The sequence below is a fragment of the Melanostigma gelatinosum genome (genome assembly GCF_949748355.1).
Source record: "Melanostigma gelatinosum genome assembly, chromosome: 10".
NCBI classification, from domain to species: Eukaryota; Metazoa; Chordata; class Actinopteri; order Perciformes; family Zoarcidae; genus Melanostigma; species Melanostigma gelatinosum.
The window spans coordinates 25097065-25120703 of NC_136643.1; the positions used below are offsets into that span (position 1 = coordinate 25097065).

The window sequence follows — 23639 nt, forward strand, 5'->3', positions numbered from 1 at the left end:
CAAACATCTATGTTATTTTCTGGCTGTTAGCAGTAGCTAGCTTCAGCCATGTTTTCTAACGCTTGCTATGCTAACTAATGCTAACACTAGCAGCCAAAACCCAACCATGATTCATTGTCTGTTTTATAATAAAAAATGGTGGCCTTTCTTCAATGAGCAGTTGTGAAACGTTCCGTTGAAAGTTCTCTGTTGGTACTTTAAGATAAATACTAGTTTGTTTGAGAGTGTTTATCTTCTGAGCAGTTTTACACCATCCACAGATACAGTTTCAGCATTCTGCTCGTATGCAGCAAAATCACGTTGGTTTCTCTTCATCTCTTTGATTGGCATGCTGAGAAAAAATAACAAGGTCTGCAGCAGATTCTGTTCCTGAGCCTTCATCTGTCTGACGGGAGCAGCAACTTGTGTAATCTCAAACCGAACACACGCGTCCATTTCTCTCCATCGGCCCGTCTAAATTAGACGCCAGTCACGATAATAGAAACCCGACTCCGACTGCGTGCTTTGGTATCTCACGCTGCTCGGTCGCTGTGGTTTGACCGCCAAGCTTTTCTTCCCACAGATACAGTAACATTTCATGTGACTGCAGCACAGTTTGAAAGGGGGAAGGGTTTTTACATATATTAGTCTGCCGTTCTCCTCAATAAATCTGTTCCAGCTGTGACAAGCCGAGGCCATCATTTAGCAATCGCTTGTCTCCTGACATCTCACTCTGCCTTATTCGCCTCCACTCTGCATGTGTTTTGGTGGTTAGCGGTTGTTTTATGCTCGTACCTGTCAGCCGTGAGAGGAATATTAAGCAGGGAAGCTTGATGGACTGCAGAACGTGATGTTGACCAAACTTCCCTCTCTCTCTCTCTCCAGGTATTCAAGCTGAAGGCCGTCCAGCTAGCAGAGAAGCTACTTCCTGCCTTTAACACCCCCACAGGAATCCCCTGGGCCATGGTCAACCTCAAGAGGTCAGTGACGGTCCAAATAAATACCGTCTTCTTCACCCTGAGCTAACCTGACAGCAAAATCAACGAGACAGTGACAGTAGAGCGGCAACCAAGCAGCCCGGAACAAACGCTGTGGCTTGATTGACAGATCGTTTAAAAGAATGTCTCAAAACTTAAACCTGCAATAATGGATGGAAGCTGTGAGCTCTGACATTATATCACCGTGTGTTCCTTCCTTTCTGCGTATTGAATTGTCTTGAATACAGTTCAATACAAAGTGTGTTTTCTGTTGATGCAGATTATGTAAAACATGTTTTAAACAGGTTAACCACATCACAAAGAGTCGGTACTCAAAGTCCCTCAACAAAAACACGCTTTATCCGGTTTTACTTATGATTTATGCTGCTACAACTTTTGGTTTTAAGATTCGATCCACCCACACAGGTGTAGCCACCGTTAAACCTCCTCTCAGGACTGTGTGGGTTTGTGCAAACTGTACTCACACTTTCATCATTATTGTTACATAATCTGGTGCTCGAGTGTCAATTCCCAACGTGGCTTCAACCTGACAATGAGTTTTTGAATAACTGGAAATACCTGTGTGTGTGTGTGTGTGTGTGTGTGAGCAGGGTAGATCGTCTTTTAACAGGCGTCAAAAACGTCGTAAAGAAGAGTGAAATTCAACTTATAGAACCGTTAACGCTGGTAACAGTGCTCTACTGCCCTGTTGTAGCCTGAAGTCTAACATTAGCATAATAACATCTCCATCCTTTTCTGTTCCTCTTATTGCTGTGTGTGTGCGTGTGTGTGTGTTGTTGAGGATGTGTGTCGTACAATAGAGGGCCTCCTTCTCTCGAGGTAATTCAAATTCATTAGACAGCCGACGCTTCACGTTTCGTCTCATTCTCCCACGACACAAACACACAAAACGCAGCTACACACACGCAAACGCCCTCAGGAATAATTACACACACACACACACACTGATACTGTCGAACACATCCCTCTCTTTTGCCACTTGTTCAGGCAGACACACACGCCTCTTCCTACACACACACACACACACACACACACACGTAGCATCCCATTAATGTTGAATGCACTCATGTGAAATTGAAGCAGTTGCAGACGCCTCCCGTCTGTGTCACATATGGTGTAAATGTGACCGAGACGAACGACAACCTGTTGCACCGGATTATCTGGTGTTGATATAAAGATGGAGTACAGTACACCAGTGAAAATACATCACATTTATTTGTATGCTTTTGCATCTTAAGGTGTAGTATTGTGCACCAGTTAAAAACATTATTATTCTTTGAAATGATGTGTGTAAAATTTAAATCTTTCTTTATTTGTGTCTCTCCTTTATGTCTTTCTCTCCATCACATCCCTCCTTCATCTCTGCTTCCTCTTCCTCCTCTCCCCCCTCTTCCTCCCTCTCCCTCCTCTCCCTCCTCTTCCAGCGGCGTCGGTCGTAACTGGGGTTGGGCGTCGGCGGGCAGCAGCATCCTGGCTGAGTTTGGGACTCTCCACATGGAGTTCGTCCACCTCACCTACCTGACGGGGAACCCGGCCTACTACCAGAAGGTAGCGCTGGGATGTAACGGCCGTCATGCATCTTTTCCACCGCATGGTTCCAGCTCGACTCGGCTCACTTTGGGCACCGGGTGCTTTTCTCTATTTGGTTCAACGCTGCAGACTGTGACAGAGTTCTGTTGACTGCCAGAGATAAAGCACTGCTGTTGACGGTAGCTTCTTCTAACTCCAACTTCTAGCATCGTCTCAGTTCGCTTGGAGCCTCGACCAAAACAGTACCAAAAAATATCCACGACTTTAGCTGAGAAGAGCCGTGTTGAATTGCGTAACATGCAGCAGAAATGTTAAATCAATCAAACAAGAAAATTACAAAATTACCAAATAGAAATCCAGGCGTCTTGTTGTGAAAACTGTAATTTAGCCTTTTTTATTCAAAATGAATCTTGTCTGGATTAACACTCTGGTGTCTGGTGTGGGTGTCAGGTGATGCACATCCGGAAGCTGCTCGCCAAAATGGACCGACCCAACGGACTCTACCCGAACTACCTGAACCCCCGGACGGGTCGCTGGGGCCAACGTAAGTACAGCTTTAGGATTAAGATTAAGATTTCCATTTCGGCTCTTTGGTTTTTAATGAAAATGTCGCTAAAAGAAGAAAAATAAGCTTCTGCTCTTGAGACGCATTTATTGTTTGTCAAAGTTTAATCAGAGAATACTGCGCTCACTGGATTATTGCTTCACAAGCAGCCCGTTGGGAGAAGAGTCGAGATGTCCCTGTGAGTTTTAAATGATGGTGTAACTCTATGAAGACACACAGGAGAAATGAACACTCGGCGACGGAGAGAGAGGAGGAGCAGAGTGGATCGTCTTTAACGAGGACAAATTTAAGCGAGCAGAAGAAGATAAAAGCGGAGGGGGGGGGGGAGACGGCATTCCCAGTGTATTGATTACATTCTGGCGGTTTGCCCGGGGAAATTAACGAGATCGCTGAGTGAAGTTTAGACGTGCAGTTAAAAACTCTTCAGGCCCCGAAAACTGTCATTTCTGGTTAAAGCCTTTTACGACGAGTATGTAATTAAAGCTGATGGAGCTGCACCTCCACTGATCTAGTGGTTCACCCGGCTCCACACGCGGTGACGCACAAACGAGCAGTTTCAATGCGGTCAGAGACGTAAACAAACATCCATGCTGTCTGACTTTAGCGCGCAGGATTCTGAATACAGACTAGATCCAAAGATGTTTGGTGAAGCTGCTTTGCAGCTGCTGAAGTAGAATGAGGTGAAGTTTCTCATAATGTCCCATAGTCCTCTTTCACTCCTTTGAACTGGACTCATTTGCAGAGTTCAGGTTATTTATTATGATATGCACAATTACAAAGAAGCAGTCGTGAGCTTTGATCTCAGGCTCCCTGCATCAATGCTAAATATAGAAAGTAAAGAAGTGTAGAAGTTAAAATATAAGGATCCTTAAATATATAGAATATGAAATAGAATAACGTATATTTTTAGTAGACAGTAATTGCATATAAAGTATATATATATATGTATATAAGTATATAAAGTAAAGTAAAGATATAAAGTATAAAGGTAAGGAAGTCAATCAAACAACCTGAGCCACGAGTTCACTTCCTTCCACAATCTTTAGTCTAAAAAATGAATTTAAAAAAAACCTCACATGTCAGAAGGTAAACATTTCTACACTTATTGTCTTTATTAACAGAGAAGTACAACCTTCCAAATTCAAGTTTCCTCTTTCCCCGACCGAAGACGGGTTTCATCATTTACTCATCGTAGAGTTGATTCAACAGAAACAAAATGAAAACCTTAAATCTGTCTGAGTTAGTTATTACACTGTTCCAACAATCACCAAAATAAATCCTTTTATTCACGAGTTATGTGTGAAAATATGTTGGCTTCACACTGTTTTACTTCTGAGACGTTGAACTCAATAAAAGCGCTCAAAAATTAGCAGCTAAGATTTAAAAAACTTTATTAATTTATTATTTTTCTCTGTGAAAAGGGATGCAGGGAGCCTTTTTCTAAATCCTTTTTTTACCTTCATGCTAATAATAATCGTATAATTATGCCACTCTGCATGTCACGGCACATAATCAATGAATATGTGACAAATACACCGCTGAGACTTCAGAGTGCTGCCGAGCTTTTATTGTGAAGTCGGCCCTTTGAGTCTACCTGCATATGTACCGTGTATATGTGTGTTGCAGTCTGACACCTGGACACGTTAATTAGCTTCCATTCCACCTTGTTGCCGTCACCGGCTCAGTTGATTACAGCACAGCAGTGCTGGTTTAATTAAAGCCCAAAGCTACTCCGACCTGAGCGGCTGCAGAGCACCGTGAGGAGGAGGAGGGAGTTAGCTGAGAGGAATGTAATTAATGTGAAACCCAGAGGGGGCTCAGAGCAACACAAAATGTCCGTGAATATTGATAAATCTTTGCATAACAAGGCAAAGGTGAGAACTTTTCATTTCCTTCATTTCACCACATTTGCGCTTCATTCATTAAGATATGAAGTCATCATGACCGATCACTGCAATCTGTAGATTATGTGTGTGCCGGTAGCTGGGTCACGCTTTGCTTTGCAGTGCATTCTGGGAAGGAAAATGCAGCCTGCAGTAGCATAAGGCAGAGGGGTGAGATGTTGGCACAAGCTGAAGACAAATGCTGAAACCTCACAAACGGCTGCGTCAAACAAAACAAAAGAGAATGAAACAGCAGTAGATGTGCTGGTCTTCTTCACACAAGCACAGAAACGTCCAAAACTTCAGTTTGTGCTGCGACTTAAAGCAGCCGCCTCGGTCTGTTGAGGTTACTTTAAATGAGACCCTTTTCTCTCCCCTGTGCTCTCTGTGTCTCCTTCAGATATTCTCTCAACATAAATAATACAGTCAGAGATGAGATCTTGCTTGTTGTGTAAGATATTGTGAAAGCAGGTTTTCTGGTCAAGGATCCCGTTTGTTTGTTGTTGTAATACTTATTTCAGCCACACGAGGCTTCAAACTACAGAAAGACAAACATCACCACATGTTGCTTCAGTAAACATGTCAGGACGGCCAAAAATCACAGAACATTTGAAAGTTGTTTTGTATATCGCGGGATTATTTTTAAACAGCTGTAAAAGCTTCATTACAGGAACATTTAGACCGAGTTAGATTTATGAGCGCTGGACTCTGGACACAACGTTTAGTGTACGTGTGTGAGTGTGTTGGTGTGTGTGAGTGTGTAGTGTAGGTGTGTGTAGGTGTGTGTGCGTGTAGTGTAGAGGTGTGCGTGTAGTGTAGGTGTGTGTGTGTAGTGTGTGAGTGCGTGTAGTGTAGGTGTGTGTGTAGTGTAGGTGTGTGTGTGTGTGTGTGTGTGTGTGTGTGTGTGCGTGTAGTGTAGAGGTGTGCGTGTAGTGTATGTGTGTGAGTGTGTTGGTGTGTGTGTGCGTGTAGTGTATGTGTGTGAGTGTGTTGGTGTGTGTGTGTGTGTGTGTGTGTGCGTGTGCGTGTAGTGTAGAAGTGTGCGTGTAGTGTATGTGTGTGAGTGTGTAGGTGTGTGTGAGTGTGTGCGTGTAGTGTATGTGTGTGAGTGTGTAGGTGTGTGTGTGCGTGCAGTGTAGGTGTGTAGACGGTAGTTAAGCCACACTAATGAGGAATGAGGCTGAGCTCCTCTGTCTTAATGAGATCCTGCTGTGACTGACAGCCTTATTCACACACACACTCCTCGTCACTCTCACACACACACCCACTCCCTCTTCTTCCCCTACTCACGACGAGTCTGTCAAACAGTCCTTTCTTCATCGCTGTATTTCCATATAGTCAGAATGAATCCTCACTAGAACAGATATACATCTGACTTGTAACATTCAGGTTCAGCTGCTGCATTCAGAGAGAGAGAGAGAGAGAGAGAGAGAGAGAGAGAGAGAGAGAGAGAGAGAGAGAGCGAGAGAGACCTCCTCCTTAGCCGACCCTACGTGACCCGGATCCCTTGTTTTTGATTGGCAGAAACACGACGGAGAGATTTGCAGTTCCAGAAATGATTAGAATCCAGCAACTCTTAAATGCACACGTTTCTCTTCGTGTGTTATAAAAACAACCTTTTATAGGTCAGTGAAATAGACCAAAGCGCCGTTAGAAAATAGATGAACGCGGCTCAAAACTCCCGCTGGAGAAAAGAGGTTATTTTCATGGAGTGCTGGCTGCGTCCCATCTCCCCTCTCTGTGGGGCCATCAAAGCTGTGTAAACGTCCAAGAGGACGACTGAGGACATTGAAATATGAGCGCGTAACGCTGCCAATATAGTGTGTGTGTGTGTGTGTGTGTGTGTGTGTGTGTGTGTGTGTGTGTGTGTGTGTGTGTGTGTGTGTGTGTGTGTGTGTGTGTGTGTGTGTGTGTGTGTGTGTGTGTGTGTGTGTGGAGAAGAAAAACCACCCACGGTTCTGATGGATGCTTTTGATGCCATATGTTGCTCTCTGCCAATAAAGAATGAATAATTCACTTTGGCTTTTCTTATCCGTCCGTCTCTCACTGTTTATCCTCTCCTCCACTTTTTAACACTATTTATTCTCTCTCTCGCTCTCTCTCTCTCTCTTCAGACCACACCTCTGTTGGAGGACTTGGGGACAGTTTCTACGAGTACCTGCTGAAGGCGTGGCTCATGTCGGACAAGACGGATACGGAAGCTCGCAAGACCTACGATGACGCCATCGAGGTAAAATACAGAAATGTTATTCCCACAGCTTCTGCCCAGTTACCTATGAGACACTCCCTTTCAACACAGTGTGTGTAATATGAAGAAAACAAATAAATACACAGCTGGGACAGAGGAAATACTAATTGTAAAAGCTAAACATTAACCTCCTGTAACCAGTGTGTAGCGTTAAAGCATGGTGCAATTAGCAAGCTAGCAAGCTGGCTAACTAGCAGACAGCCGGCTAGTTAGCTAGCTAATGCCACGAAGCTTAAACGCTACACTGGTTACAGAAAATGAGCCGGTGACAGGAGAGTGTGGATGAAGCTTCATTTTACACACTAACTCAAAACCTCACACAAAAATGGCTACGCTGATGTGAAAGGGAACGTCTGTTCTACTCCTGTTCTATTTCTATGATTAAAAACACGACTTTACTTTAAACCGTCACGCTAAAGACAAACTCATAACTTGATCGTATTTCACTCCTCTTCCTCCAAATCCAACGTCCTCCGGGAGAGGATGCCGCGAGCGTGTTTGTTGGGTCGGCAGGTTACAGAACAGAGGCGTGCGCTTGTTTTAGTTCAGTAATAAAGTGAGAGTGCGTTTAGCAGGAAGCAGCTGTTAGCGCTCCGTAGCCGACGAAGACGTCTGTCAGTCATTACGAGGGAGCAGATACTGCAGAGCGGAGGGATGTGGAGGGATTTACATATTCTGCTCTTTCTTCTGGTTTTCTTCTGTTTGACCCTCATGCACATGCACTCAATGTCAACGTCTCACACACACACACACACACACACACACACACACACACTCACTCACTTAATATTCCATTCGTAACCTTCACCCACGTTCCTGCTGTAATAAAAACCCTGTCGACCTTATCACATACATTTCACACATCCTACCTGCATACAAATACACTCATACATATATGTACACTTAATATTCTATTTGTAACCTCCACATCTCACACACACACACACACACACACTCACTCACACTCTCCCTTCCCCTCCAGGCCATCGAGCGCCACCTGATACGCAAATCCAACGGCGGCCTGACGTTCATCGGCGAGTGGAAGAACGGCCACCTGGAGAGGAAGATGGGCCACCTGGCCTGCTTCGCCGGCGGCATGTTTGCGTTGGGCGCCGACGGCTCGCCCGACGACAAGGCCGGACACTACCTGCAGCTGGGAGCCGAGATCGCACACACCTGCCACGAGTCCTACGACAGGACAGGTGAGGAGGCACGCAAGGGAACACACACACGTCTGAATAAAACGGCCATGGTAGCGCAGTAAAGGTTAGACAGTGGTGTTGTAGCGATTGTTATCGTCGTCATTATTGTTGTCGTCGTCATTATTGTTGTCGTCGTCATTATTGTTATCGTCGTCATTATTGTTATCGTCGTCATTGCTATCGTGCTCTGTAAATGCACATCTGTGCCCTGAAAATGAACTAAAGTTTTCCCCAAAACCAGATTAAAATTAATTTATTGCCAAAATAAAGACATGACATTAATGTTGCATAACCTCCTAACACACTATATGCCTACCTTGTGTTTGGAGTGCATGGAGAAATTGGGGATAATGGTGTACATCAGCCTCCTGTGGCCGAAATGAGTATTACAACAACAAACAGATAGATCTTCAGATAGATAAGACATGAGGAAAATTGATCACCAGATTAAAATAATTCTCGCGTGTGTGTGTGTGTGTGTAGTGAGAAAACGTGAGGTTGCTCTGAGAAAGAGGAGAGGCAACAAATGAAGATGCAGGGGGAGAGAGAGATAAAGAGAGAACTGTCTGGTTAGGTGACGGGGAGTTTGATCATAACAGTCAGTCTGTCTAACTGCCTGTTAGTTCATAATGAAAGTGTGTGTGTGTGTGTGTGTGTGTGTGTGTGTGTGTGTGTGTGTGTGTGTGTGTGTGTGTGTGTGTGTGTGTGTGTGTGTTAGTGAATCCCTTCAAAGACAGTCCTGTCACCACCTCCTTCAGCTCAGCAGTAATGTTTTGTTATGCTCATCACAGTTAATTCCGCAGAAAACACAGTCGATGTAAGAAGATGAAAATGTATTAAAATTAATGAGAAGCAGGATTTTTATTGCTTCATCACACACACACACTCTCACACACACTAATTCATGTCAGAAAAAGATAATGTTTATGTCATCTCCTGTTTTCCTCTCGTAATCATTTTACCGTCCTGACTTTCTTCCTTTGTCTCATCTTCCTTTTCCTTCTTTCTCTTCCTTCTCTTCTCTCCTTGTTTCAACATCTTTCCCTTTTGTTGTTTCTCTTTTTCTTTCCTCATCATCCTCAATTCCTTCCTCTCCTTTCTATTTTTCATATTTCTCCTTTATTCCGTTCTCCTCTCTCCTCCTCCTCCCCTCCCGCCTTCCCTCCTCCCCTCGTCTCCTCTCCCCTCCTTCCCTCCTCCCCTCCATCTCTTCTCCTCCTCCCCTCCCCTCGTCTCCTCTCCCCTCGTCTCCTCTCCCCTCGTCTCCTCTCCCCTCCTTCCCTCCTCCCCTCCATCTCTTCTCCTCCTCTCCATCTCTTCTCCTCCTCCCCTCCCCTCGTCTCCTCTCCCCTCCCGCCTTCCCTCCTCATCTCCATCACTTTTCCTCCTCCCCGCGTCTCCTCTCCCCTCCATCCCGTCTCCTCTCCCCTCCTTCCCTCCTCCCCTCCATCTCTTCTCCTCCTCCCCTCCATCTCTTCTCCTCCTCCCCTCCCCTCGTCTCCTCTCCCCTCCCGCCTTCCCTCCTCACCTCCATCACTTTTCCTCCTCCCCTCGTCTCCTCTCCCCTCCTTCCCTCCTCCCCTCCATCTCTTCTCCTCCTCCCCTCCCCTCGTCTCCTCTCCCCTCGTCTCCTCTCCCCTCCTTCCCTCCTCCCCTCCATCTCTTCTCCTCCTCCCCTCCATCTCTTCTCCTCCTCCCCTCCATCTCTTATCCTCCTCCCCTCCATCTCTTCTCCTCGTCTCCTCCCGCCTTCCCTCCTCACCTCCGTCACTTTTCCTCCTCCCCGCGTCTCCTCTCCCCTCCATCCCGTCTCCTCTCCCCCCGTCTCCTCTCCCCTCCTTCCCTCCTCCCCTCCATCTCTTATCCTCCTCCCCTCCATCTCTTCTCCTCCTCCTCTCCCCTCCTCCCTCCCCCCTCCCCTCCAGTGTTGAAGCTGGGCCCGGAGGCCTTTAAGTTCGACAGCGGCCTGGAGGCGGTGGCCGTGCGGCAGAATGAGAAGTACTACATCCTGCGGCCGGAGGTCATCGAGACCTACTGGTACATGTGGAGGTTCACCCACGATCCCAAATATCGTCAGTGGGGCTGGGAGGCAGCGCAGGTAAACAACAGACTTCCTCATCAGTAAATGCATCCCATATTCATGCTGTGCTGCTTTCACACGAGCAGGAAGGATCCGGTGAGACCAAACGAGTTCAGGTGTAAGAGCTTGTGAAACGGAGAGAAGCCGGAGTCGTTAACTGGAGGACAGACGTGAAACAGAGTTTAGAGGAAAAGTTCACCCCATGAATCATCAGCAACAGCTGCGTACACAGAGAGAGAGAGCAAAAATACAGGGGGGTTATGGGAAATGTAGTCTAATAATACTACAAATACACCTACAACTTAGGTAGAAATTAGTTCAGAACAGGTTCAATACAGATCTTAAGCTATTGAGACGAGCAGTTTTTAAAAAAAGGTTGTATTTTAAGCTCTAATTCTTCCATTCTTAACTTTATTATTTACTAAGAATGCTTGTTTTGATGCAACGTTTATTTTTCACAGAGCTGCCAACTCTTTCAGTTTAGTTTGAAGCGAGAAAGTAAAATGAATTCCGATGTTTCATGATCGTCGTCAACAGCATTCGGCCAAATGGAAAATATGAGTAAACCCTGACTGGAAAGACTTTATGAGAGTTTAAACGCGGGGACATTTTATTTCTGTTACGATGTATTTGGGAGCGACTTACCATTTAATGTTTTCCAAAACTCTACAGTAAAAATAACAAAATATTAAATAGATATACACGCTTTTAAAGCATTACGTTTCTAGGTAAAAACCTGCAAAGCTAACGTTAGCACATCATTAACTAGCGTTAGCTCTTCTATGCTACGCTAGCTACTGAAGATCTGTAGCTTCAGCTTCTATTTTTATCTTTCTATCCTGTTGTGGATATTTCCTTCAAACGCATGTTGTCGACTCTTCTGTCTGCTTCATCTCTGAAATCCCTTTTTCGTTTTTCTAAAAGAAGACGAGAGAGTATTTCTTCATGGAGTGCAGTTAGTGACGGTGTGGGCTCCATCGCAACTTGGGGGGGCGGAGCTTAGCCAAGTGGCAACTGCGTGAGCGTCACGGTCTAATTTATTGTCATTACGCAACACAGGGATGCAAAATGTTGTAGCCCGTTCGCTACAAATAAAAACATGACAAACGACGTTTTTTGAATCTCCTCCGTCTCAATTGCAATCTCGTCCGTCTCGATCTCACTCTCCTCCGTCTCAATCTCACTCTCCTCCCTCTCAATCTCACTCTCCTCTTTCTCAATCTCACTCTCCTCCGTCTCACTCTCCTCTGTCTCAATCTCACTCTCCTCCGTCTCACTCTCCCTCTCAATCTCACTTTCCTCCGTTTCAATCTCACTCTCCTCCGTCTCAATCTCACTCTCCTCCGTCTCACTCTCCTCCCTCTCAATCTCACTTTCCTCCGTTTCAATCTCCTCCGTCTCAATCGCAATCTCGTCCGTCTCGATCTCACTCTCCTCCGTCTCACTCTCCTCTGTCTCAATCTCACTCTCCTCCGTCTCACTCTCCTCCGTCTCAATCGCAATCTCCTCCGTCTCAATCTCACTCTCCTCCGTCTCACTCTCCTCTGTCTCAATCTCACTCTCCTCCGTCTCACTCTCCTCCGTCTCAATCGCAATCTCCTCCGTCTCGATCTCACTCTCCTCCGTCCCACTCTCCTCCGTCTCAATCTCCTCCGTCTCAATCTCACTCTCCTCCGTCTCAATCTCACTCTCCTCCGTCTCAATCTCACTCTCCTCCGTCTGAATCTCACTCTCCTCCGTCTCAATCTCAATCTCCCGCTCTTTTCATACGCTCACATTCTCTCACTTCTTTCTGCTGCCAGTCTTCTTGTCACCTGTGTTGAAGCGGTGAAGCTGCTCCTCCTCGTTTCCTTTGAGCTGCTGCTCCCGCGGAAAGCAAATACGTGTGTGTGTGTGTGTGTGTGTGTGTGTGTGTGTGTGTGTGTGTGTGTGTGTGTGTGTGTGTGTGTGTGTGTGTGTGTGTGTGTGTGTGTGTGTGTGTGTGTGTGTGTGTGTGTGTGTGTGTGTGAGAGAGTGAGAAACACTGAAAGACAAGGACAGAGAATTCTTTCAATTACCTGCGTTAACAGTGAAAGTCGATAAACTGTGAGCTGGAGTGTAACGCAGCCAGAATGTTTATGGAGGCACCAATTTCACTTTAACAAGTTCTCATTACAGATCAACACAGAGCACACGGGTAGAAAGGTGCGAACCGCCAGAGTCACCGGCTGCACGGCCGCTGCATTCAGAGAGTGTGTGTGTAGACAGGGGGAGCTCTTGCTTGCAAATTAAACTTGTTTTCAGGTGAATTTTTCTTCCTCAGAACCAAAACGACACTCGACATTTAGTCAGTCGGGTAAAAAGTGATATATTATATGTTGAGCTATTCTCTCAGGTTTTGACCCTTTATGGGGACATCACGGTGACTACAGTGAGATCTGTTTAGTGTTTAAACTGGTTTAGATGTTAGAGATGAGAAAGGATCAACGAGGGCTGCAGCGAATACTTCACAACTTCATTCACAACGTTTTCTATTCATTCTGTTCAAACCAGGTATTTATACATCAGGCTACACTGATATTATTATGTTATACTAAGTGTTTGTGATTCATGTGATCCAAACATTTCCAGTAACTCCAGAGCCCAAAAGTCCAAATTATTGAAAAATAGATAAATTAAATAATTTCCAAAATCCACAACATGTTTTTATCCAACGACATATTCAGATTAAAATAAAATATGACGACAGACATGCGGAGCTTCTTTCAGAACCCTCAATAGAAGCTTCAATCAGCTTCATCAGCACCTCCAGGTCAATGGTTTGTTAAAGCTTGAGTGTTTTCTGTGGAGCGCTGTGATGCTGATGTTACAGTAGTAACCGAGGTAACGTCGTGTTGTTAGCGGATGCTGACGTGAATGGACAAAGAGAGGATTTACATCACAGTTTGAATCCACCTACGAGCTTAAGTTTGTCCTGAAAACACTGGACACCATGTGTGCGTTTTATTTCGTTAAAAGAAAATTTGACGTCCAAAGAAATCTCACATTTTCCATTTTTGCCGTAAATCTGCCGGACAGAAGATTTAAAGAGGACCCGATTAGGGAGACGGACGCCTCCTTAAAGGAATCCTGAGACGCAGCGTCACGTTAAATCAAACCAAAGGAACGTTTTCAGAGAGTGAAATGTAAATGGAGGCGTTGGTAGTAATCGTCTTGTGCTCTGCAGCTGCTGCTTCCTGTTCGGGTCTCTCCCCACGACTCTAATCGGTCACAAGCAAAGACATTAATTGAAGCATGCTTCGTAAGCTTATTCAAATTAAAACCTTTTCTCTTTGCTCTTTTATTTCCCACCACTTCCCTTTCTACCGCCTGACTTCCTTCTTCTTTCCCCATCCCTCTCATGTTCTCCCTTCCTCTCCCTCTTCCTCGCCTCCTTCCCTCTCTCCTCGTCTCCTCCCAGGCCATCGATAAGTACTGCCGGGTGAGCGGAGGTTTCTCCGGAGTGAAGGACGTCTACTCCTCCAACCCGACCTACGACGACGTGCAGCAGAGCTTCTTCCTGGCCGAGACGCTCAAGTGAGCCCAAGAACACAGAAAGGGTTTAAAATGACGTTTGATGACTCATGAAACTAATCACGTCTGTGATCAACGCGATTAGGCTGCTCATGAAAGTGAACACACTGGCTTCTGTTGTTATTTCCAAGTGTTTTAAAGGCATCATCATCATCATCAGTGATGGATGAAGGAGGCTCTCTCTAACGTGGCTCTCTGACTCCCCCTGCTGGCAGCTCCGTGGATGTTTTCTCCAGCTGGCAGTGCAGATGTTATTCAGTGCAGATGTTATTCAGTGCAGATGTTGCTCAGTGCAGATGCTGCTCAGTGCAGATGCTGCTCAGTGCAGATGTTGCTCAGTGCAGATGCTGCTCAGTGCAGATGTTGCTCAGTGCAGATGCTGTTCAGTGCAGATGCTGCTCAGTGCAGATGTTGCTCAGTGCAGATGTTGTTCAGTGCAGATGTTGCTCAGTGCAGGCTTTAGTTGGAGTTTTTCGAGGTGAAAAATCTGCCCAAATGTCTGATTCACCTGTGAACGTCCCGTCGGCTCTAATTAGACTAACGATGTTAAACTCACGTCAGGTTTGATCTTCGTCTCCTGTTTATGACCAAACTGGTTTCTGAATAAAGTCCGAAAGACTTGAACAGAGAAAATATGACTGAAAGAGCTGATGGCGCTCATGTTAAAACCTGTTTGTTCCTGTCGTTTTTAATTTTTGCGCGTCATTCACTTCTTTCTTCTTCCTCCTCCCCCATCCTTCTCCCCCCCCCCCAGGTATCTGTACCTGCTGTTCTCCAGCGACGACCTGATGCCGTTTGAGAGTTGGGTCTTCAACACGGAGGCTCACCCTCTTCCTGTGCTGCACCTCGGCAACATCACGCTGCCCGGCAGCGAGCCGGCTCAGCGGTAAACGGACCGTTTGGAGGAGGCGGGGGGGCAGAGGGGGGGCATCTTTTCTCCTCCACGGCACCAGGTGGGCTCCACCTGTACGGCCGCCTACCCTCCAATAACAAAAGAAACACCACACCCCCACCGACACTGGATAAACTTACATTCAGCTCGACAGACTCAGCTGCTCTCTGGACTGCAGCCGGCACCCCGAGGAGACGGAGGACGTTTGAGTCTCCGCCGTCTTCTTCTTCTGTGTTTTACTCTCTCGACTCTGTCCATCTCTCCGTCTTCTCTGCTTCAAGCAGGAAGATGGCGGGTGTGCTGCTCAGCCTCTCCGCTCTGAAGGGCCGAGCTCCCAAACCGGAGGCTTGATTTACTTTATTTTTATTTTATTTTTTTATTATTATTTTTCGTGTTGATTTGAGATTTGACCAAACTCGGACAGACTTTCGAGCTGCTGCACTCAGAGTGCATTGTGGGGTTTCTGTGAAGGATTACGCAGTCGTGTCTGACTCTGTACCGATGGAAGTGACTTGTTTCCAGGCAGGCGGACTTGAGGACTTTGCCGGGTCTGTTGTTGATGAGGTGTGCTGTTTGTTTTGGACTAATCCTTGCTGGGGACACAGGGTTGAGTTCTCCCTGAGCCCCTCCCCCATTCCACTTCCTGTTTGATCTTCAGATGAACTCAAACCTTCAGTTGAGTGGACGGGTTGTGGCGACAGTCCCCTCCTCGTCTTCCTCCTCTTCTAATCCTCCTTTTTCAGAAAAGTGGACCATTGTAAGTGGAACAGTGACTACACGGTGACAGCAGCAGGCCTCCTCTTCCTCCTCATCCTCATCTTTCCATGTTTAGAGACAACACCAAACATTCTGCTGCTACTGTGCGGGAAGCTGAAATCTCTCCTCCATGACAAAAAAAACAAACAGTTTCTCTCCTGCTTCTTCTCTCCTCTTCATCTCTCATCCCACCTTCATCATGTTCAGGTCACGCATTGTGAGACGAGGCTTTTTTGTATATTGAGTTAAAATCACCTTCTGCTGTAAATCATTTATTTGTGCACTTTGTACGGGAAGTCTGTGAAGAAGGAGGCGAGCAGAAGTGTAGCACTGAGCGAGCTGAATAAATGGCGTCTCACCCGCGGAGCTCACATCCCTCTTTTGCTCTGTTCCACCATCATCATCACCATCATCATCATCACCGGTTGGACCTCCTCTAACTGTAAGTTGCATGAACTCCTCATCGTGTTCAAAATAATCTTTTCATGTTTCGGTCCTTCTCCTCTCGGCTACGTTTGAACCACAGCAAGAAGAAACGCTCCGAGGCCTTCAGTCGCTTCTAGGAATGCTTTTTCATTCATTTATGATTTAAAATTGATGAGTCTTTAGAACTTCTCCTCTGTGGAAGAGTTCGACAGTCCTTTAGTCTCTTCTCACACGAGTCTGGCAAAGTATGAAACACTTTATATATCTACATCTACATATATAAATATATAAATATCATCCAAATCTTTACATCCGTTGCTGAGTCTTGCTGGTTTCTCTTCTGTGTCAGAGTTTGACAGTCGGAGAGATGAACTCGATGCATCGAGAGCTCGGCCTCCCGCTATCGCTCCCGACACACGAAGCAGACTCGCTGCTCCGGTTCCCGCTGACGCTTCAGCCTGAAGTCCTGAGATTCAGAGACTCATTCAACATCATCTCAACCCCGAGAACGTAGTGTGAGCGCTGCACAAGAATCAGACAAAATGATATAAATGTGACTTGTTTTAGAAATGAAAAGTAGTGACGCAGATTCAATTCAATAGAAGGATTTATAGAAACAAAGGAGGGGATCAAATGGCAGCAGAGGAGAGGAGCCAGTTGAGTTGAAATAATCGTGTAACTGTAGGTTAGAAAAAACTACATCCCCCATCAGCCCAGAGCTTTCAGTTCAGGTCTGCTGCTGCATGTTCTGTTCTCAAGAGAAGAAAAGTCACTTTGTTTTCAAAGAACAGAAACAATCGGCTTAATGATGGACTCAGTGAACGCGTGTGTGTGTGTGTGTGTGTGCGTGTGTGTGCGTGTGTGCGTGTGTGTGTGTGTGTGTGTGTGTGTGTGCGTGAGCTCGTCAAGAAGCCCGTTTGTGTGACGTGAATCTGCGATGTTCAACATCAACCGACTGGTTTAGGTGAACGAGAGGAAACTGAATTCGACTTCTGAAGAAGATTTTTAGTAGAACCTGAAGTAAAGCAGCGAGATTCTGTTGTTGTGTTTGTGTGCGTTTGATTCTTCTGAAGCCTTATTGTCACGTGTGGGACGCCTCGGCCGATGCTGTGCTCTTCTCACGCGCTTTGCTTTGTGTGTGTGTTGTCACTACGATGCTCACCTGACACGAAGACAGACGGAGAGGAAAGTGCAGATTTACGGGATAACGCTTTCTTCTTCAGAATATGAGAGGAACCCTTATTTATACAGCACCTTCACAACGGGGCTACAAAGTGCTTTACACGGTTGGAACAGGAATAAAAAACACTGTAAAAGATCGGTCACTTTTATTTATTGTCAATTAATCCCAAAAGCAACAGTCCTCTGTGCCGTAGAGTCCAACAGCGACTAAAGACACGACGTGTTCCGTCGTTACTGGAGTTTATTTTAATATCGTCACGAGACATCAAATGTGTGTTACTCCACCGCAGAAAGTAGTCCCCAACAAATCCACTGCCGTTTGCTAAGAACTACAACACCCAGCTGCTTTTGGAGATTACTTTTCTTAAGATGTGTTTTTGAGAGATGAATTGGGGCTGAGAGTGATATCGAATAAAGATAATAAGACATAAAACACTAAACATATGAACTGATATCTGCCTTATACTTTAAACGTCTTATGATGGTTATATTTTGATATGTAATGTCAACATGTTCTGAACCGAGTTTATATTTAATTTTTATAAATCAATGAAACAGGAACGTCTGATAGCTCCTCTTCAGCGTGTAGATCAGCGTACATCACATGATTCTCTCCATCACATCTGGTATCATCTTCTCTTTCCGCTCAACGACCCATCGATGCAGTTCAGTGTTGCCTCTCAGTCTCTGACATCACGCTGACATCATCAACACCTATATCTTATGGGGGGGGGGGGGGGGCCTGGGCCATGGAGTCGCTGGGAGCGACGTTGATTTTGAAAACTGAGTGTTCTGTATTTGTATTTTTACTGAACTAAAAAAAAAAAAGATCAAATTAAAGTATCTGTAAATATGTTTAAAACTGAGACACAAATTCAATAAAGATGTTATGAAAAGTGATCGAGGAGGACGTTCTGTGTTTTTAACTTTCACCAGGTCCGAAGGATGAAGCCACCGCGGTCGAACATGTAAAACTTACTCTGTTGTTAAGAAATGTGTTTCTAGAAACATCTGAGGGGAGAAATGAGCCATGCAGCTGCTGAATATGTCTTTCATTTGAGATTAAATATGTTGAGTTTCAAAGAGTTTTACGAGGAGGCGAGTGGCCTAGATCTCAACTTTATGCAAATGAGGCTGATGCCCCGTCTCTCGAATCGACCGCGGAGATACGAGACGCATTACGCTGCTGCACACACACACACAATGAATGGAAAGCCCAGAAATGATGGATCCTGTGGACACTCAGCATGTTGTTGAGCAATGCACCCTGGGAAAAATCCCAAGCAGCGCTCTGCTTCATGTCTTAAAGCTGCATTCTCTCTAGTGTCCACCAGGGGGCGACTCCTCTGGTTGTATAGAAGTCTATAGAAAATGACTCTACTTCTCTCTTGATTTATTACCTCAGTAAACATTGTGAACATGAGTTTATGTCTCAATCTCTAGTTTCAAGTCTTCTTCAATACAGCATGATGTTCATTTAGTACATTATGGTCCATTTAGAGTCACACAGACCATAAAGCAGGGGATGCTTTAGGGCGGGGCTACACGGTGATTGACAGGTCTCTACCAGAGACGGATACAGCGTCTCTACTTCACTCCTCCTCAGTCCAGATATGGTCACTTCCTGTTCACTGGTTGCAAAAAACCAAGATGGCGCCGGCCGAAATCCAAGGGTGACATCATGATGACTACGTCCACCTCCGATATACATCTGTGGTGAAATACGGCGTCTTTCAGGTTGGTTACAAATTGTCCTGATTGGACAGATTTCATTGACTCCAAAAGCAACTGCTTGATTCAAAGGATGGCTCCTAAAAATCTACCAAAACTGTACATTTAACCACTAAACCGTCTCAATCAAACACGGGTTTATAACAAATAACTAATCATTTTAAATTAAAGATTCGTTCCCTGCCGCTCTTCAGACGTGTTTAAAAAGAACAAAGTTTGGACAAAACCCACAGCGGCTTCCTCTGAGATGGCAGCTCTCGCGCTAATAAGAACCTTTTCATCTGCCGCAGGTTCTGTTTATTCACACTGCATCTGTTCACCAGAGTCACACGAGGTTCCCGCTTGAGTTCTGAAGTACTCGCTTCCACTGGATCAGTCAGAGAGATCATTTCCACATTTAAACATTTCTAAAAACCTTTTTTATGGTGTGTGTGTGTGTGTGTGTGTGTGTGTGTGTGTGTGTGTGTGTGTGTGTGTGTGTGTGTGTGTGTGTGTGTGTGTGTGTGTGTGTGTGTGTGTGCGTGTGCGTGTGCGTGTGCGTGTGCGTGTGCGTGTGCGTGTGCGTGTGCGTGCGTGTGTGTGTGTGTGTGCGTGCGCGCGTGCGTGCGTGCTGGCACCTTTGGGCTCCTGGTGTGTTTGTCTGAGATCGTCGGAGGGGAAGCGAGCAGGTGCTTCCTGTTGCAAAGATGGCTGTGAACTGGAAAGTTGTGATCCCAGTAAACACACAGTCTGATAAGTTCGCGCATATCGTGAACTAAATATTGATCGTTGAGTGTGTGTGTGTTTACATTATAAAAAGATATGTCGGCTACTGTTGAACAGACAATTTAAGATGAGTTCAGATGAGAAGTAGGGAGCAGAGCTCACGTCTGAACATGCAGGGTTTGAGCAGAGCGGGCTGGAAGGCTGTGATGGTTCTTCTGAACTTGGAGGTTTTCTTGCTTAATGCTGACATTTAACTGTCTTACTGCTCTATTAGAAGCTCACCCATGATGTGTTTAATAAACTTAACTTTCCTTTGGTAACGTACCAGCAACACAAAGACAGAAGCAGGACAGGGAACAATCGGCAGCTCTGGAAGTGATGTCGTGATGAGTCACAGCAGTCTGGATTCAAATGGGATGTTCGGGGTTCACTGCTTCGCCCCGATGCCAAAAACTCATCCACCCAAGCTAAACCACAACACGGGTCGACTTTTAAAATCGACCCATATAAACGTCTTCTCATCTGGTGCCCATGTTAGCAGGAAATGATGCCAAACTTCCAGCAGGGTTGACTACTTTGACGGACTTCCTAAAATGACCATCAAACAGCTTCAACTTGTACACATTGCAGCTGCGAGAGTTCTTACAGAAACCAGAAGAACCGACCGTGTTGCTCGGACGCTTCGGTCCGTGCACAGAAAGGTCCTGAAAGCACTGCTGCTTGTTCATGGATCATGAAGTGGAGCCGGGACCAAAATACCTCTCCGATGTGGTTCAGCTGCCAGAACCGAACACGGGGAAGCAGCTAAAAGATGCTATGCTACTCCGCTCCGGAACCAACCGCCTGCTTTTTGCTCACTGACAGAATGCACTTATCTGTATGATCCGAGTGGATTTAAGTTCCCTCTGGTTAACAGATGAGCAGTGTACATGTCTAGAGCTTTTATTGTGAAAGGGAAGAACAGGAGGAGTAGTAATGTCCCCAAAGATAACCAAAAACAACTAAATGATGTCAGAGGAAGCGCCGGGCTTTTAACCGTCCGACTGAGTCATTCTGAAGAGATTAACAGGTTTTCGTCAGCAGACGTAGTGGAACCTTTAAGTGTGTGTGTGTGTGCGTGTGTGCGCGTGCAATACTAGCATCCAGGTACATGCAAATCAATCGTGTGTGTGTTTAATGTGTTAATGGCGGGGGCTGCTTACCCAACCGTGACCTGCACACACTGAGTCACCTCTCAGATGGCACAGCGGCAGAGCTCCATCTGCACAACAGGATCAACACACACACACACACACACACACACACACTGAACCATGCACTCAACCCCAGAAGCAGACCTGCTGCCGTTCATCCCTAAACAAGAGTCGTCGCCTTTCAGCGGTGCGTTATTCAGGGGGTCTTTATACTTCATACATACTGCATGTTGTCGCAGCGAGGGAGCAGATGGCGCGGCACAAACAGGTAGAAATATCAACACCTTCACAACACAAGACGCCGGAATATTTTGTTCCGTCAACAGAAATCCACCTGCAAACACACACATGTTGCGTCACGGAGAGTGAACAGAAAGCAGATAAACACGTCGTGTCAGAGTGAAAAATAAAGGTGATGTGAGCCAGTAAACTGACTGGATGTAAGAAGTGGACGTAGTTCAGACGATTCAAGCACAGGAAAAACTTTTTTTTTAAAGTTCTGCCAATCTAAACAGGACTTCCCAAATGTAATCCCACTGAGTATTGGAGTCCAGTCTGGTTCATTCCTCAGAAAACTGTCCTGGCGAAGAGAGGAGGTGGATATCCAGACTGATGCTTTCCTTCACCACACACAGTGAGCGGGTAAAAACCAGACAGCAACCTCTAGTTCTGAAAAATGAAGCCAACGCTTTGTCTTAAAGCTGCATTCTCTCTAGTGTCCACCAGGGGGCGACTCCTCTGGTTGTATAGAAGTCTATAGAAAATGACTCTACTTCTCTCTTGATTTATTACCTCAGTAAACATTGTAAACATGAGTTTATGTCTCAATCTCTAGTTTCAAGTCTTCTTCAATACAGCATGATGTTCATTTAGTACATTATGCTCCATTTAGAGTCACACAGACCATAAAGCAGGGGATGCTTTAGGGCGGGGCTACACGATGATTGACAGGTCTACGTCACTCCTCAGTCCAGATATGTCACTGTCCTGTTCACTGCAAGACCTTGGCATCTGGGAAACTGAGTATTTTTTTTCTCTATTTATATGTTATACTTCTTGAGAGAAATGATTCTTATTTGCAGTCCTAGTGTGTCTTTTATGCTACAAAGATGATCTCAGAGCTGTTAGATTTATGTACAATAATAATAAATGTCCTCCAGTCATCACATTAAAGTAAAACCTCTCCTCGCCAGCTGACACATTGTGACACATTTAATGATGACAGCATAACAGATGTGTGTGTTTGCACATTTCAGTTTTCGAGAAAGTATGATGCACAGGGGGGGGGAATCCCCTCTCTGGCGCACTGGTTTCCTCTCGGTGCTGACTCACTGACACGGCTCCACGCATCATCTCGCCTCCTCGCTCTTCTGTTTTCACCACCGGTGATGCGGCGGCGAGAGAAGCACCACGAGAGAAACTGCATCTTGAGTCTTTGTTTGTTTGTGTCCTGCAGCTATCGAAGTGTTTCTCATCAGGTTGTCCAGACGAGCAGAAGAACACACTTCAACAATCACATTTATATCTATGTATATATACTTTTAACTTTTTAAACAAATGTTTGTGATCTCTGCAGGAAAACTACCACTTTACTAAATGTATTTTATGTATTATATATTTATAATATCGAATATATTATGAATGATGAATAATATTACATATATTTATTTAATTTTTTTAATAAATATATGTATTGTATTATGAATGTAATTTATGAAATGTTTTCCATATATTATCTTTTCCAGAAGACAAGACGAGGAGAATATCGAGAAAACACCTCAAATAACATCGGTTCTGTTTTACGACTTGTTTTATTCTACTTCGATGATGCAGAATAGATTCTTGACTTGTTCTTCGTCAGTCATGTGATATTTTTGACCAGTATGAGCAGTGGGGGGGGGGGACTATAAATGTTTTAACCAGACGGCAACCTCTGGTTCAGTAAAGTGAAGTCAAAGCTTCAAGTCTTAAAGCTGCATTCTCTCTAGTGTCCACCAGGGGGCGACTCCTCTGGTTGTATGGAAGTCTATAGAAAATGACTCTACTTCTCTCTTGATTTATTACCTCAGTAAACATTGTAAACATGAGTTTATGTCTCATTCTCTAGTTTCAAGTCTTCTTCAATACAGCATGATGTTCATTTAGTACATTGTGGTCCATTTAGAGCAGGGGTGTCCAAATTACGGCCCGGGGGCCAATTGCGGCCATAGGTCCATTTTTAATTGGCCCGCAGCAAATTCTAAAAATATAATGTAATATGGCCCACAGTTGAAACTTGCGCTTGACTATGTTGTACTTAGTTTCACCACTAGGTGGAGTTACTGTGTCGAACAAGGCAGCTTCTCCACGAAACAAGAGCAATCAAAGAAACGTTTATCCCCGGATGATGACACGTCCGACACTGGTGCCCAGCGAGAACAGAAAGTTAAGCAAATGGCAGCTAGCCAGCTCGCTCAACAACAGTATTTTTTCCGTGCTAACAAAACATAAGAAACAGCCACAATAGCAGCTACGAGGTAGCTCAGCTCATTGCCCGCCACGGGAAACCTTTCTCAGATGGTGACTTTATAAAACAGAGCCTCACTGCAGTCACAGGTATAATGTGGACACATTGGTGGAAACAAAAGTTTGGACACCCCTGATTTAGAGTCAAACAGACCATAAAGCAGGGGATGCTTTAGGGCGGGGCTTACTGTGATTCCCCTTTTTGAAAAGTA

General features: G+C 45.2%; 1 protein-coding gene across 3 annotated transcripts in view; it reads left to right on the plus strand.

Moving 5' to 3' along the window:
* The window catches only part of man1a2 (mannosidase, alpha, class 1A, member 2), a 78088-nt gene extending 59934 nt beyond the window's left edge, over positions 1-18154 (plus strand). The window contains exons 7-15 of one of the 3 annotated variants that reach the window (XR_013772300.1): positions 865-959; positions 2402-2525; positions 2958-3051; positions 7070-7185; positions 8186-8405; positions 10331-10503; positions 13925-14040; positions 14792-16127; positions 16461-18154. Coding sequence is in view for 1 of the 3 variants with exons in the window: in XM_079277206.1 (XP_079133332.1) it covers positions 865-959; positions 2402-2525; positions 2958-3051; positions 7070-7185; positions 8186-8405; positions 10331-10503; positions 13925-14040; positions 14792-14927 (1074 nt within the window). In the remaining 2 variants the exon portion in view is untranslated. Of the gene's footprint in view, positions 1-864; positions 960-2401; positions 2526-2957; positions 3052-7069; positions 7186-8185; positions 8406-10330; positions 10504-13924; positions 14041-14791 lie in introns of all 3 variants that reach the window. The other 2 variants (XR_013772301.1, XM_079277206.1) reach the window with 2 other exon arrangements.
* The last annotated feature ends 5485 nt before the right edge of the window (positions 18155-23639 follow it).